Source organism: Oculina patagonica, chromosome 2 (assembly GCF_052425735.1).
Source record: "Oculina patagonica isolate OP01 chromosome 2, crgOcupat, whole genome shotgun sequence".
NCBI classification, from domain to species: domain Eukaryota; kingdom Metazoa; phylum Cnidaria; class Anthozoa; order Scleractinia; family Oculinidae; genus Oculina; species Oculina patagonica.
This window is the reverse complement of record NC_135759.1, coordinates 46,001,963-46,016,690: the sequence shown is the minus strand read 5'-3', so window position 1 is coordinate 46,016,690 and position 14,728 is coordinate 46,001,963. Positions and strand designations below refer to the sequence as shown.

General features: G+C 38.0%; 1 protein-coding gene across 1 annotated transcript; it reads left to right on the top strand.

Moving 5' to 3' along the window:
- Positions 1 to 130: 130 nt before the first annotated feature.
- LOC144644914 (endoplasmic reticulum aminopeptidase 1-like) lies at positions 131 to 13,159 on the top strand. The gene is made up of 19 exons (XM_078504479.1): positions 131 to 920; positions 1,603 to 1,756; positions 2,351 to 2,476; positions 2,703 to 2,823; positions 3,308 to 3,462; positions 3,931 to 4,179; positions 4,689 to 4,838; positions 5,768 to 5,925; positions 6,612 to 6,697; positions 6,884 to 7,014; positions 7,498 to 7,553; positions 7,800 to 7,968; positions 8,498 to 8,577; positions 8,850 to 8,975; positions 9,154 to 9,217; positions 10,356 to 10,459; positions 10,878 to 11,018; positions 11,793 to 11,874; positions 12,087 to 13,159. The coding sequence occupies exons 1-19, from the start codon at positions 277 to 279 to the stop codon at positions 12,240 to 12,242; spliced, it is 2,952 nt and encodes a 983-aa protein (XP_078360605.1). The 5' UTR covers positions 131 to 276; the 3' UTR covers positions 12,243 to 13,159.
- Positions 13,160 to 14,728: the final 1,569 nt, after the last annotated feature.

Here is a 14,728-nt window from a genome sequence, read left to right as displayed (position 1 = left end):
GACGTCATAGTTCGAAATCTAAACACATTGCCTTATTCTGGCAAAAAAAAAGGACATCTAATCCATATAGATATTAATTACAAATATACTCGAGGCGAATACAAATTAAGGACTTGCGAACAGTTGAGTCCTTGATACAGGCCTAACCGACGAACTGGCGAAGGTTGACTTCACCCCCTGTAAAAAGTTATAATTTAATGTATTCTGTTTTGATAATTATGCGTTCCATATCGCTAGTCGTGTGTTACGTACTTTATCGAACATTCACTCTGTAACATGGCAGATGAAGACAATACCTCCGACACCTCAATCCATGAATTTGACGACCAACTCAATGTCTCGCTTCTTCCCGAGACAGATAGTTCTAATAGTCAAAGACAAAGCAAATTCCACTGTTTAAAACTTAACCGGAAGGCGGCCATTTTCGTCGTTGTAGCTGGTTCACTGTTACTTTTGGTTGTGCTCCTCGCTGCGTTCTTGCGGCCGTCCTCTGCTGCAGCAAAAGAAGAAAAGAAAGATCAAGTTTACCAGTCATTAAGGCTACCGAGACACCTATCGCCGATCGAATATCTCGTTTATTTACATCCTAATCTGACAACGTTTAAGTATTCGGGAAAGGTAGAAGTTCTTCTCTACTGTAATGAAGCCGCTAACAATATTACACTCCATGTTGGTAAGGAAATCAATTACAATACTGTTCGAGTCGCGTATATTCCTGACTTGAATGACACGGAAGGTAAACAGCCTTTACAAGTAAAGAAGATATCTCGGCTGGCAGGTGAAATGATTTGGATCGCGCTCGATAGCGAACTTCAAAGCGGCAAGTATTACTCTCTGATCATGGAGTTCGACTCAGAGCTGAGTAAAGGTCTTTCTGGATTCTATTTGAGCAAATACACATCACCTTCAGGTCAAACAAGGTAAGAAATGTTTGTTCTTTTGACATCATTTCAATAAACGAGTCGAATCAGCACGGTTTAATATTGACTTCTTGCATCGTCTATTTTGCTTGATATTTACGAATTCAGTTATGACCAGTTATAGAACTTTAACTTAATTTTCTTAAATATCAGCAGTATCTATAAATATTACTTTCTTTCCTCGAGGTTTCAGAGTTCTGATCGGAGACGGTTTTTCGACGCTTATTTCAACCCGATCACACAGAGTTAGGAAATTTGCATACAGTGTGTTTCTTTTTGTTTACCCTCTTTGGCCGGCGTCACGCAATCTTTGTCGGTGTTTGTACTGACCAAACGTACAGCGGGCTCGGGGTATATATTTTACTTCTGAATTTACATGTTAAGACCCTAAAAAATTGCGGTAAAAGGTTTAAATTTAAAGGTATTTTTGGAGGCTTGAATTGTTTTTCGAAATCAACTAAAAAAAATGGTTGAAACAAATAAATATTTAAGAACAGTATGTTCCTTGAAAAAAAACTTTTGGAACAAAAGTTTTCGAAAAGAAAATAAAACATAGTTTCATGTAATGTTATGATTATGATAGGGATTTTTGGTTAATAAACATTTGTATATAGTTTAATAAAAAAAAAAAATATTGTTAACTTATGCTCTTCCGTTCCGTGATGTTTTTTCTTTTGCTTAGATATCTTGCTACAACCCAGTTTGAACCAACAGATGCCAGAAATGCCTTTCCCTGTTTTGATGAACCTAACATGAAAGCAAAGTTTTCCATTGTCATTAAACGAGAGAAACGCCATGTAGCATTATCAAACATGCCACTGGAACGCACTGAGGGGGTAATAATTCTTTTCAACTCTCTATCAAACCTGAGCGTTTTGATCAAAGAAACGAGAAAAGTCAGCTTTTCACAAAAATTACGTTTTCCATTTACGGTAGCACCGTTAGCAACTTCCCTTTTTATCGTAGCCGGATTTTAGTAGTAGTAGTAGTAGCAGTAGCAGTAGCAGTAGCAGTAGCAGTAGCAGTAGCAGTAGCAGTAGCAGTGCAGTAGCAGTAGCAGTAGCAGTAGCAGTAGCAGTAGCAGTAGCAGTGCAGTAGCAGTAGCAGTAGCAGTAGCAGTAGCAGTAGCAGTAGTAGTAGTGGTCTTTATAGGCTGTACAAGATGTGTGGCTTTACATAAAAAACAATCTAAAACAGCTAATAGTAAATGAACCTATTATAAACAGTAGGATTTTAAGAAATAAATTTAAAAGACATCTATTACAAGTGCGTTTGAAACGTGTTTTTACTTTAGGGGTATGGTCATGGCCCCTTTCTCTAGAGCTCTGTACGTTTGGGTGGGAGCAAGTCATATAATACATGGCCAGTGTCACTTGTGATTCTAATGATGGGTGTGATAATGAATTTCTGTATTGCCTTTTTTGTTTCAGTGTAATGATACCACTAAGAGCTGCACGGACCACTTTAAACAAAGTGTAAAAATGAGTACCTATCTTGTGGCATTCGTTGTCTGCGATTTCAAGAACATAAAGAACCAAACTAAAAACGGCGTACAGGTAAACTTTAATTCAATCGTGTAAATCACAAGTTATGAAACACAATAAGAAATTTAAAAAATGTAGAATGTAGGTTGAAACAAGTCAAGAATATTTGTCGACTTTTCCCTTTCATTCAAGCCACTAACTAGGCTTCAATCAAGGTTGTCCATTATGTAGTTTCTGCGTAACCCTTTTCCTTTTTTCAGTGAGCCACGGTATTTTTTTATGATACGGTTGCTTTTAGGTGCGTGTTTGGGCACCACCAGAACAAATAGAACTAGGACGATTTGCTTTGGATGTTGGGGTAAAGGTTCTGGAATACTACGAAGAGACCTTTAAGATTGCCTATCCACTTCCCAAGCAAGGTTTGTTCAATACGTTCTTGTGCTACGTTCTTGTGCTCCAGTCATCCTTAAAGCTAACCTGCGATCGGCGTTTTTTCCCTTGCAAGATGAGGAGTGGTAGTTGAGAGGGGGGCATGTCTCAGGTTACCTTAAGCACGAAAACAAGTATTGAAAAATGTAAGTGAGGATTTAGTTTATAAACATCTCTTTTTATTAAACCATGTTTGCTTGTCATTGAGCGTAATTAACCACGAAGACTGTTTTAGTCTTTCTCAGCATCTTAAACAAAAAGGAAAGTCACTTTAGGAACAGCCAACTAATTTTTTATCCACAAACATAACGTTTTATTGCAATTTTGAGAAAGGGGTTCTACTTTGTGATACTTTCAGTAGTTGTTCGAAACGTTTGATGTGCCAATTGCATATCCATGATTAAATAGACAGCAAGTAGATAATTTAATGCTTAATCCAAATGAGAAAATATGCTATGACTGTATGTTTACTAGATCTTATAGCCATTCCTGACTTTGCCGCTGGAGCGATGGAGAACTGGGGTTTAATCACCTATCGCTTGACCTCCTTGTTGTATGACAAGAACAAGTCTTCGGACTCTAACAAGGAAAGGGTCGCTGTAGTTGTTGCTCATGAGCTCGCTCATCAGGTGTGTGCAGTGTTTGACACAAACAATGAAATATATATTTTGACAAAAGCAATGAGCATTGCTTGATTTCGATTTACTGGCGATGTTTTCTTCTTTATCTAACTGTCTGCTTTATTTGGTAGCTCAAGTAAGTATATTCGCCTTGTCAACTTTGACTCCGTCCCTTTATTGTTTCTGTTATAAGGAAGAATGCGTCCTCTGTGGGGAGTCGTTTCGAAACGAAACAAAAAAAAAATGAAACGGCCCATAATAGTCACACTGCCCTTGTAAAAAGTGTCAGCTATATTGGACAGCTTTACGTTTTGTTACGGTTGCCCTACCTTGTGTCTAACTTGTATCATTTGAGATATGTTTAAATGCTGTGCATGGGCCTTTAAGTAAAATGGTAGGTAAATTTCACTCCACTTCGAAATGTGAAATGCCTGTTTGACTAATGATGTCCTCACGTTTTTTTTTTTTAATTTTCAGTGGTTTGGTAACTTAGTTACGATGGAGTGGTGGAACGATCTTTGGCTAAATGAAGGATTTGCTAGTTTCATGGAAAATGTTGGAGTAGACCACATCTACCCTGAGTGGAAAATGATGGACCAGGCTCTTCTTTTTAACAATCAAGGAGCCATGGCTGAAGACCAGCTTACCAACTCTCATCCTATCATGGCTGAAGTGAAAGACCCTGCCCAGATTAATTCATTGTTTGATTCAATTTCTTACGATAAAGTAAGTTAAAAAAATTTCAATTTACAATTGGCCCGTGCTTTGTAAAAGGATCGCTGTTATTGTGAAGGGTTTAATAGTTTTCGTATTGTACTTTGGGGCTTCGTCACATCTCTCTTTTCACAGTATCGTGGCATGCATTATCATCTTCATTTTCACCAGTATATCCATAGTAAGGGAATGAATTTGAATCCTGTTGGATTATTTTCACGGCTATGTAGATTGCATATGATCTCACGTTTTTTTGAATATTGTATTTATATCATGCTTCATGTTCGAGGTGTACATGTCTTGTCTGAGATCCACGTTTATATATGAAGTAGTACACGTACCCGCCCCTCAACATGTATTTCTTTACGTCGTGGTTAAGAAAGGTTTATTATATTATTATTATTATTATTATATTATTATTATAGTAGTGTGAGTAGTAGTAGTAGTAGTAGTAGTAGTAGTAGTGTGTAGTAGTAGTAGAAGTCTCACTGTAGTTTTTATTGGTGACCTCCTCCTTTAAGGGTTCAGCCATAATCAGGATGCTGGAGGATGTTCTTGGAAGGGAAGTTTTCTTCCAAGGGCTGCAGCGATACCTCAAGAAGTACAGCTTTAGCAATGCAGAAACAAATGATCTCTGGGAATGCTTAACAAATGAAGCTAAGAAACGAAAGGTAAATTTATAATATTATTTTTAACACAAATCATATCTAATATTTTTACCTAGGGTATTTGATTCCTAGGCCTTGATTCACAGGGTAATACATACTATAGGAGATGGTAAAAGAGAACAAATGATTCACTTTAGTATGACTTATCGTGGAAGGGCTGAAGAAGTGAAAATCAACTGGCAGACTGTTGGCATGGCTATAAGTTTACATGCAGGCCGAGGGCCCAAATGATTTTTATCTATACTCTGAAGATAATGTTTATCTTTCTGTCCTCCAGTTTTGACGTCGACTAATCTCAAACTCCAAAAAAAAAAGTATTTCAACAATGAGAGAAATATATATATATATATATATAAAAAAAAAAAAAAAAAAAAAAAAAAAAAAAAAAAAAAAAAAAAAAAAAAAAAGAAATAAAGATATATAATATATATTCTCTCTCTTAAATAAAAAGACACTTTCATGCAAGACAAATGAACCCGCAATCAAGTTTTCATCCTGGGTGTTATTAATCTGCTTTCGATTAACCCGACCCAAGGTTCTAAAGTCAGTTCTGCTACTGGTGCTTTTACCAATGGGTTTTATATTACGGTATCTATTTTTCCACATAACACCAGTCGAATAACAGAAATCTTCCTGCACTGATCTTTCTACCATAAAACCAACGGGAAACACTTTCGGTGGTTGGCCATGAATAGTTATGAAGGCAACGAAAATGTCCCCCCTAAATTCCTTTTTTCTTTTTTTTTTTTTTTTTTTTTTTTTTCACCCCATACATTTTTTTTTTTTTTCGTTTTTTTTCCCATTCCTTTTTTCTAATTTTCTGCACACACACTAAGGATTTCTTTGGCCATTTATAGTGTTTTTAGGGGTGGAGACCATTAAGATAAAAACTTACCGTAATTAAAAGTTCGTTTAAAATTTGCTTTCAACAGGGTGGTCTCGATGTAACAGAAATGATGACCACATGGACAAATCAGATGGGATTCCCTGTTATTACAGTTAAAAGAGATGTAAACAGCCCACAGATGGTGCACGTAGAACAGCAACGCTTTCTTATTCATCCGCTAAAAGACGCCTCAGCAAAGGATACGTAAGTGCAGCAGTTCCTTAATTTTTTCCAATACATTACCACGTAAATAGAACACGAATACACTGCACCCCATACAAGATTAACTGTCACTGCATACTGAAACTGGCTCTTTTAAGAGTCAGTTAAAAAGTTTATGGGGAGGCGCGGTGGGCTAATGGTTAGCACGCTCGACTCCGAGTCGAACGGCCTGGGTTCGAGCCCTGGCCGGCGCGCTGCGTTGTGTTCTTGGGCAAGACACTTTACTCTCACAGTGCCTCTCTCCAAACAGGTGAATAAATGGGTACCGGCGAATTTACTGTTGTGGGTAACCCTGCGATGGACTAGCATCCCATCCAGGGGCCGGGGAGTAGCAAAACTCCTAGTCGCTTAATGCTACAGAAATCGAGATAGGCTCCGGCTGAATGGGCCACTTGGCTCGGACACAGGCTTTTCCTAAAAAGTTAATGGCTGCGGCAATTAACTTAAACCCCTCCCTTCTCGCAACTCCTCGGTCACAGGGGATCACAAAACAGCCCGGGTCAAATAAGGATAAAGAAAGATAGATAGGAGCTCTTTGTCAATCGTTAGCTAACGCATCCAGATTTTCCTGTATACTGTAAGTGTTGGCGCCACGGAAGAATTTTCTGGTTTTAGCCGGAACTAATATTTTTCTTACGTCACGATTCTCTATTTTTGTAATTCTACAGATTTTCCTGGGTAGTTCCATTAACTTACGTGACGAAAGAATCTGATGAGAGAAAAATTACATTCATGAAAAAGAAAACCGAACAAGGTAATATTGGCCATGTTTTGCGGGTTTCCACTTTAATAACTTTCCAATCGATATAATGCATGGAAGTCCAGGCAAATTTAGATTGTATAATACCTAAATTTGCTAAAGTTTGTAGCGCAACTACGAGAAGGCGAACAAAGTACAAATGCTGTATAAATATACCCTATTCACCTCCATTATTTTTAGTTCATTTACCTTCTGGAACAAAAGCCAGTTCATGGATCAAGATGAACGCCGGACAAACTGGATTCTACCGCGTGAACTACGAGAATGAAAACTGGAAAAAACTTGTTCATCAGTTAAATGCCTCTCACCAGGTAATACAAATTTACAAGCGCTTTTTATGCGTTATTCATTCCATATAGCTTGCGATAACAAAACGTGTTTGCAAAGCTTTCATAGGATCGCTGAGGAGAATTATCGGACGAGTATAAAAAAAATGTTCTTAACACAATAAACAGACAGTCTTTTTACATTAATCTTTTTATTATTGGCTCCTTGCTTTATGCATTATTTTTATATATAAATACACACTTTTTTTATACAATTGCGAAGTGCTTTAGTAGTTTTTTCGAGATTTAGTCATGTTAAGTGCCCACGCTTGTCAGCAAAATACTCTAGAGAGAAAACGTCTTTTTATTTTGGGTTTAAATACAATGTATCATCGTTTTCCAGTATAGTTGGATAAAAAGGAAAATCTAAAAATATTTTATTTTGTAATATTCTAGGTACAACTAACGTGCTTCTGTTTTTTGATGAAAACTGATCTCTGATAAAATCCGTTGTTGTATTTCCTTTAGACATTGAGTGCAGCGGACCGCGCAGGCTTACTAGATGATGCTCTAAACCTAGCCCGGTAAATAACAATGGCCACAGTTTTTTTATGAAAACTGACAACATGGATGTTCTAACACTTTTATGTGTAAGGTTTCTAGAGTCAAGATAACTGACGTAACTAGAAGCGTGTCACTTGTTACATGTCGAGTTCTTAAAATTACATTGAATATTTTTCTTTGTTGTTTCTAGGAGTGGCATTTTGGCTGTTGTAATTCGGGCCTTTCTCAATGGATACCCCTAACACTGTTTGTTGTTCGATTTGTAGGAGCGGCATGTTGGCTGATGAAGTGGCTCTGAATCTTACTACATATCTTAAAAAAGAAAGAGAATATGTTCCATGGATGTCAGCCCTTGATAACATGGCTTACTTTGCCACACAGTTTACCACTTACGACTCTCTTAATGGATCAACAGACTATTATTCAACGTATAAGGTAAAACACTTCACCTTAAGAATAAGTGATTACACTTCACATATAAATTTGCTTTTGATCAAAACTCGATCAAGTGTGGCCTAGCTAGTGCTGAAAAAAATACTCCATAACCGGCTACGCAGGCTTGTAACAGTTTGCAGTATTTAAAAGCTCCTCTTGTCAACAAATATTTTTCTTAATTGAATTGAGCCTTTTGGTTGTGTAAGATAAATTTCCAGTACTGTGCTAGGTACAGTCAACTCCCGCCTAACGGACACCTCGCTATTTAATACGGGCACCCCATTATTACGGACAGGAGTTGAAGCTCCGGCGAATAAGAATTACTGAAAATTACTCCCGCTACTGCGGACTTTCCCTATTGCGGACACCAAATTGTGGTCCTGAAGGTGTCCGTTATAGTGAAAGATGGCTGTTTTTGTGCAGTCTTTTAACCCCAAACGACTTTGGTGTAGAAGTTTATTAGCCGTAAAACATCAGCTGGCCACATTAGTCATGCGTCGTTTTTCATGCTTTTTTTGTTTCTCTTTAGAAATACATCTTGTACCTTTTATACGACGTAGCTGATGAGTTAGGCTGGGTAGAAAAAAGTGATGATCCACTTCTGAAGAGGTAAATGTCATTATATTGTGACTAATCGTTAATTTATTTCCTCGATACTCGTATGCGTACCAAAAGTCGTCTTCCTTAGTTAACTTGTTTTACTCGTTTCTCTTGTTTCGCTTGGAGGTTCTAGAAATAGGGATTCCCATTTTTTTTTAAAGAAAAAAATTCGAAATCCGAAACAAATCAGTATGGCGCAAAATGGTTTACTCAATGACGAACAGATCCGTGTGCAGATTCAGCCTTTCACTTTAACGCTTATTTATACTATTGTATTATAGATATCTTCGAGCTTCTGTGTTGGATGTGGTAGCGAGCTATGAAGATGCCCTCCCTAAGAAGAAAACACCACGGCACACAGCTAAGGCTTTGGATTTGTTTAAAGAATGGCTTTTCAAAGGAAAACCGTGAGTAACTTTGTGTCTTCTTTCCTTATCTTAAATTATATCAAACATAAATCAGATACGCGTATACGTAACTGGTTCAGAGAAAAATTTTAAATATCTCGTACAGAAATTCCTCCAAGCTTACCCAATAAGGGAGTTCAGTTCTACACGAACTGACTCTAGAAACCTTTTGTTTTAGGATTGCACCCAACTTGCGTAGCACTGTTTACTCCATCGGGATAAAGGACGCGAATGATTCCACTAGGGTTTTCCGATTAAACGGAAATGGAACGACTTTTTCCGCCTGTTATAGCTTTAGATGCAAGTCCTTTTCTGTACAATGATTCATTGTTATCATTGTTTACGTAGATAAATTAGCAATCCTTGCAGAAATACAATGTCTCGTGGTGGATGCAAACTATATTCTTTTTAAACTGCTTGAAAATCAAGATACAACGTTTACGTAGTTTTCCGAAATATTGAAAAAGCAGTAATTGACTGAGAAAAATGTTTTTAGGTGGCAAAGTATCCATGGTGTAAAAAAAATTTACTGAGGAGGCGGCTTTTTAATCGATACGTAAAGCCTGTGAAACCTGTGAAACTCACAAGTAACGTAAAAAAAGAAAAACAAAAACCTCGAAAAATAAAAAGCAGGAAAAAATAGCCCCCAAAAAAAAAATTTTACAAGTTCTTACACAGGTAACCCAATTAACGAACATGAAAGTTTTCGCAGCATAGCTTTTTCAAACTTATTTTCTATCCAAACAGTTGCCATTTGTGGAACTTCCACTTCTCAAGGTTTTGCAACCTGCTTTTTGCCACAAATAAATAGAAAGATGGGAGTTGAAAATGAGGCGGTATCTTTTGTTCTTTTTTTCATTTGCACAAATCAGTAAACAAACCTTTTTTGTCACACCTTAGGAGTTTACAAATTGAACATCACACGTATCTTGTTTTCTATCTTCCTTTTTTTCAACTATTCTTTTTTTTGAACTGTGGCCATGTCATGTGACTGCTGCCCTCTGTCATGACGGGCAATACCTTTTTGGCTGCACTGGTGATAACACTCCCTCGGCAGTGGACAACACACGCGGAAGAAAAGCTACCAAAGTAGTGAACATTGGTTGTGGTGGGTGGGATGTGCACCTTTTACTATGGTTGCTCTTTGAGTGATGCGCAATGATTTCTGTCCTCTGGAATACTGGTGTAACTTTTATGTTCCGATGGGGAAATTTGGTTGGTCCAAAAACTGATGAACACATCCAAATTAGAAAATCATTTTCTTCTGGGTGCTTTACATTTTAGATCCGTAGTCCACTTCCTTTAATGGGTTAACTAACTGATTTATAAGATTTTCATGGCGGAAAAATGTGTCCTTTTAGTGCGCTCGGAAAACCTACTTGGATGGAAGTTTTTAAAAGATTCCAAAGTGAGGCAGTTCCGTCGGAAAAGAGGAAGTTAATGTACGCACTCACAAACAGTCGAAACAAAGGCATTTTAACGAGGTAAAGTACGGTGAATGAATGCTCCTTTGATAAAAACCGTGTTTATCTGTGATCCAAAGATCTATGTCGCGTAGAGGAAAGGTAACCAGAATATTACAAAGGAGAGGAGTGTCCCAAATAAATAGTGAACAACTGTGGCTTCGATTGGAAATAAGGTGTAGGAATGAAGTTTGGATAGGGGGTGGGATGGGTGAAAATGAAGTTGATGACAATAGGGATGGAGGTGGAGGTGGTAGGTGGCGGGTGGGTTGCAGTAGGGTCAGTTAAGGCTATGGTCAAGAACGCTTTTTTATCGCGAAAAGAAATGGTTCATCTACAACTCGTTCAGAATTAAATTTCTATTATGATGTACTAAGGTGTTAGAAAATCAGAACGCGCGTTCTACTTGGATTATCTGAAATTCCTTTTCTTATTTCAGGCTTCTTGGATTCTCACTGGACGAGACCAAGATTCGTTCTCAGGACTCTGTAGCTGTAATTGATTCAATAGCCAGGAATCCCGAGGGGCGGCTTATAGCATGGAAGTTTGTACAGGATAACTACGATAAACTGTTTAACAGGTAATGGTATTTTTTATTTGCGGATACCGAAGTTATGAAACGCCCCGCCTAACACAACAAGAACATCTATTGACATTAGAAACAATATTATAACTTACACCGACAATGACAGTCATTTTTAAGTTGTTTTTATTCTAAAGAAATTGTAATCCGGATTCAGTATTTTTTAACTGACCAGATAGCTCCATAGGGAACCGTTAGGTATCTATGATTTTTTGTTACTTTCTCGAGAAATTAAAAACCGAGCACTAACCAGTCAGATACAAGATATCTCTGTAGGGCTACATCAATAGTGTGGAAGTCTGCGGATTAAAACTCTAATGTCTCACCGAGTAGGCGAGAATTAAGTTCTATTCAATACAGGCCTCAGCTTACTGGTGTCGCGTTGTGCGACGTTTCTTCGTATTACCATTATAAAAGGCATTTTACGACAGCACAAAAATGTTCCCTCAACGCCAGTTTACTTTCCCCGCGTCGCTCCCAAAATATCCTGGGTTATTTAGCCTGCTAATAATTTAGCATTAGTAAGTTTATTTTTTGTCTCGCACTCTGCGCTCGCCCACGCGCTTCGCGCTCGTATTTGCGTTTCCTTTTTTTGTCCCGGTAAACCGCCTGTTCTGTAGCAGGCTAGGGCCTGCGACGCCTTAGGTTACTGCGTGTGGGCGGAGCAAATGTTAGACTGCGTCTCCACCATGTCTACTTTGACTACTTTACAAACTTAATTTTCATTTAGCTGCGGGTCATCAACTGCGGTTCTTTCTTATTTTCCTGCAGATATGGCAAGGGTTCTTTTGACTTCAGTCGTTTGATCAAGTCCAACACCGCTCACTTCAACACGGAGGAAATGAAAACCCAAGTACGATAGCATTAGTTTATTATAACGGCAATCTAGTTAGAAGATAACAGTAAGATAGTGACAACCTAATATAAATACACGACATTTAAACCATTTTATTGCTTTTTGAAAAGTTAAAGTTTAAGATGGCGATTACTATGTTGGCTTATATCGTTTGAAGCGAAATTTTTGTTTCAGCGTTCGGTTTAGCAATCATCTCTTTTTGCTTTTAGGTGAGCCAGTTTTTTGCCAAGGTAGACCAAGGATCCGGCGAGCGGGCTGTAAGGCAAAGTCTGGAAAGTATAGACACCAATATCAAATGGATAAACAACAGTGGCATCATAGTGTATACTTGGTTGAAACACTTCCTTGACAACAAGAAAAGCTAGTGGTATAATGGTGACTAAAGAATACTGCTGTAAATTGTGTGTCAACGTGACGAAAGATTGGCAAATGATGTCGTAGGATTTTATTCACTTCAAAACAAAATTTGCCTTATTCAGATGCCGACACTGGCTCCCTTTACCCGATTGAGCCTGGTTTTTTTTTCTTTCCTGAGCCTGGCGTGTAAATCAATCAAAAATGTTTATTTCAGTGGCAATCACGTGCCATTTGGTAACGTCATATCATTTCAGAATGACGTCATACATTGTTAAAATTTCGCCATCTTGGATTCTCGAATTCTGACTATTTAGGTTTGTTTATTTAGTAAAGGTTTTCTTTAGAGTCTAATGAAAACCGCGCAGTTGACGTCTTTTCTTGGTTCATTGTTTTTAATTCCACTTCAAAGATAATTTTACGACATTTCACTGTGGCCTTTAAACGTCGCAGTTGTCGTTGTTTTAAGATTGAACTGGAATTACAAAAACTGATAAGCCCATTTGAATTTAAATTTCCTCGTAGTGAATTTTTTGTATGTAAAACTGAAAGTATGTACTTACAAGTTAAGTAATAGACATGAATAGGTTTTTCTAAAGAGTACGTAAACGGTACAATATCTATGAGTCCACTCATAGGCCAGCCTGTTTCAGTAAAAATGGGCCTTTTACCAATTACTGACAACCTGTGGCACAGTGAGCCTCCTGGCTGTTATGAGGCAACACACAAAACGTTTGTATTACAATTCATACATCATGGCTAAACTAGGTGTATCGATCAGCTTTGAAGCTGGTCATTTTAGCGGTAGAAACACTAACAACACTCAATAATATGATCAAGATATTTTAACCAACTGATTGCTCGTGCAGGTAAAAAAAATGAACATTAATTGTTTTGTTAATAAAGCTTTGCTATCTTTGTTATCTTATGGAGTGAGTTAAATCGAAAAAACCTGATATCCGTTTTCTTGGGTTAATTTAACGCTTTTTGGGTGTCTGTTGATAGAAATATCAAAGCTGTGGCAAAAATGTGCCAATGCCTAAGCTCCCTATTAATCCCGTTTCGGGACATGTTGCAAAACCGTCCACACGAGTGGACATCGCTTCCCTGCAAAATTTTTCCCTACGTCATGTCCCATCAAGTTCAACAATTTGAACACCGTGCAACATGTCGCAGGGGTACAATTGCGGCAAAATTCGTGTTGCATGAGTTTAGGATTGTCAGCACCACACACCACTAGGGACGTGTCGCTGTGACATACCCCCTGGAACATGTCCCCGCTACACTTTCTTGAGAGTGTGCACATTGTAATTTTGCCCCTGCCGTATATGTCCCTTCTTAGCCTCAGTGTGAACATTGCGTGATTTTGTGACTGCTGCATTTCGCTGTTACATCTTTCCTGTGTTGCCCAAGGCATTCTGGTTGTTCAAAGGGAAGCTAGATGTAGGTGTTGTGCAAGTTAATACGGTGGACGTGTCGCTGCAGCATATCCCTGGAACATATCCCGGCCACTTTTCCATGTGTGTACATAAAATAATGATGCCCTTTGGGGTGCATCAGTGAAAATTTAGCACTTGCTTAAGGTATGATCGGTAGTTATAAGATGGTTTCATATCCCTCGACGTCAAGGACAACGCCTATTTAAACAAAGAATTGTATAATTCAGTGTATATATCAGGTTTACAATTGTAGCTCCAGCAAAATATAGTAAATCAGCGAAAGATTTTAAAAACTTGACAAATACAAAGCGAGGTACTGGCAACGAGCTAAACAATAATAACAATAGTGGTAAAAATAGGTAAGAGCTAATAAAGCAAAAGCTTTTCACTGCAAAGCGTGCTGTAGCATGCGAAACGTTCGTTGGCAGTGATAACCGTTTGCTTCATTAGCTCTCACCTATTGTTGCTAAGCACGTTTCCAGTACCTCGCCTTGTATGTTATAAACAGTTTTCAATTACAAAAAAAATTAAGCACCACAAATTTTTCGTCGCGGTTTACGTTCAAGTACGCAAAATTTGAACATTTGACGTTGTTGTTTTGAAGAAAACGAACAAAATGTCTCTGCCGCATTAAGTTTTTTACGCAGTTCGATCAGCCTTACAGTTTCACGTTTCTTGTTTTGAAGAGGATGACAAAAAAAATGTACAAAGGTTTATAACGCTTGCGTAGAGCCACTCAAATGCTAATAACACCTTTTGTTCTGCGGCATTTCGCTGCCTCGGGGACTTCGTGGTTTTCTTAGCTCCCTGTGTTTGGGCCCATACTGACTTGTAGCTCCCTGTGTTTGGGCCCCATACTGACTTGATTCCGTGAAAAACTCAGCATTGATTCACTGCGACCAATTTTTATTCTTACTATAACCGACGGAGGTTACATCCAAAAGCAACTAAAAAACGCGGTAAAAATTTACATGCACAAGTCAAAAGAAAAAAAAAACAAAAGAACAGAATATTAATTAATTTTTTTAGAACCTTTTAGAGTCTTTTGGGAGGCCTAA

What these genes read in the sequence shown, in the direction of transcription:
- LOC144644914 (XM_078504479.1), top strand. Translation starts at nt 277, where the DNA reads ATGGCAGATGAAGACAATACCTCCGACACCTCAATCCATGAATTTGAC. An exon ending in TGGCTTTTCAAAGGAAAACC is followed by an intron (nt 8,976 to 9,153) that starts GTGAGTAACTTT and finishes CTTTTGTTTTAG; the next exon opens with GATTGCACCCAACTTGCGTA. An exon ending in CGGAGGAAATGAAAACCCAA is followed by an intron (nt 11,875 to 12,086) that starts GTACGATAGCAT and finishes TTTTGCTTTTAG; the next exon opens with GTGAGCCAGTTTTTTGCCAA.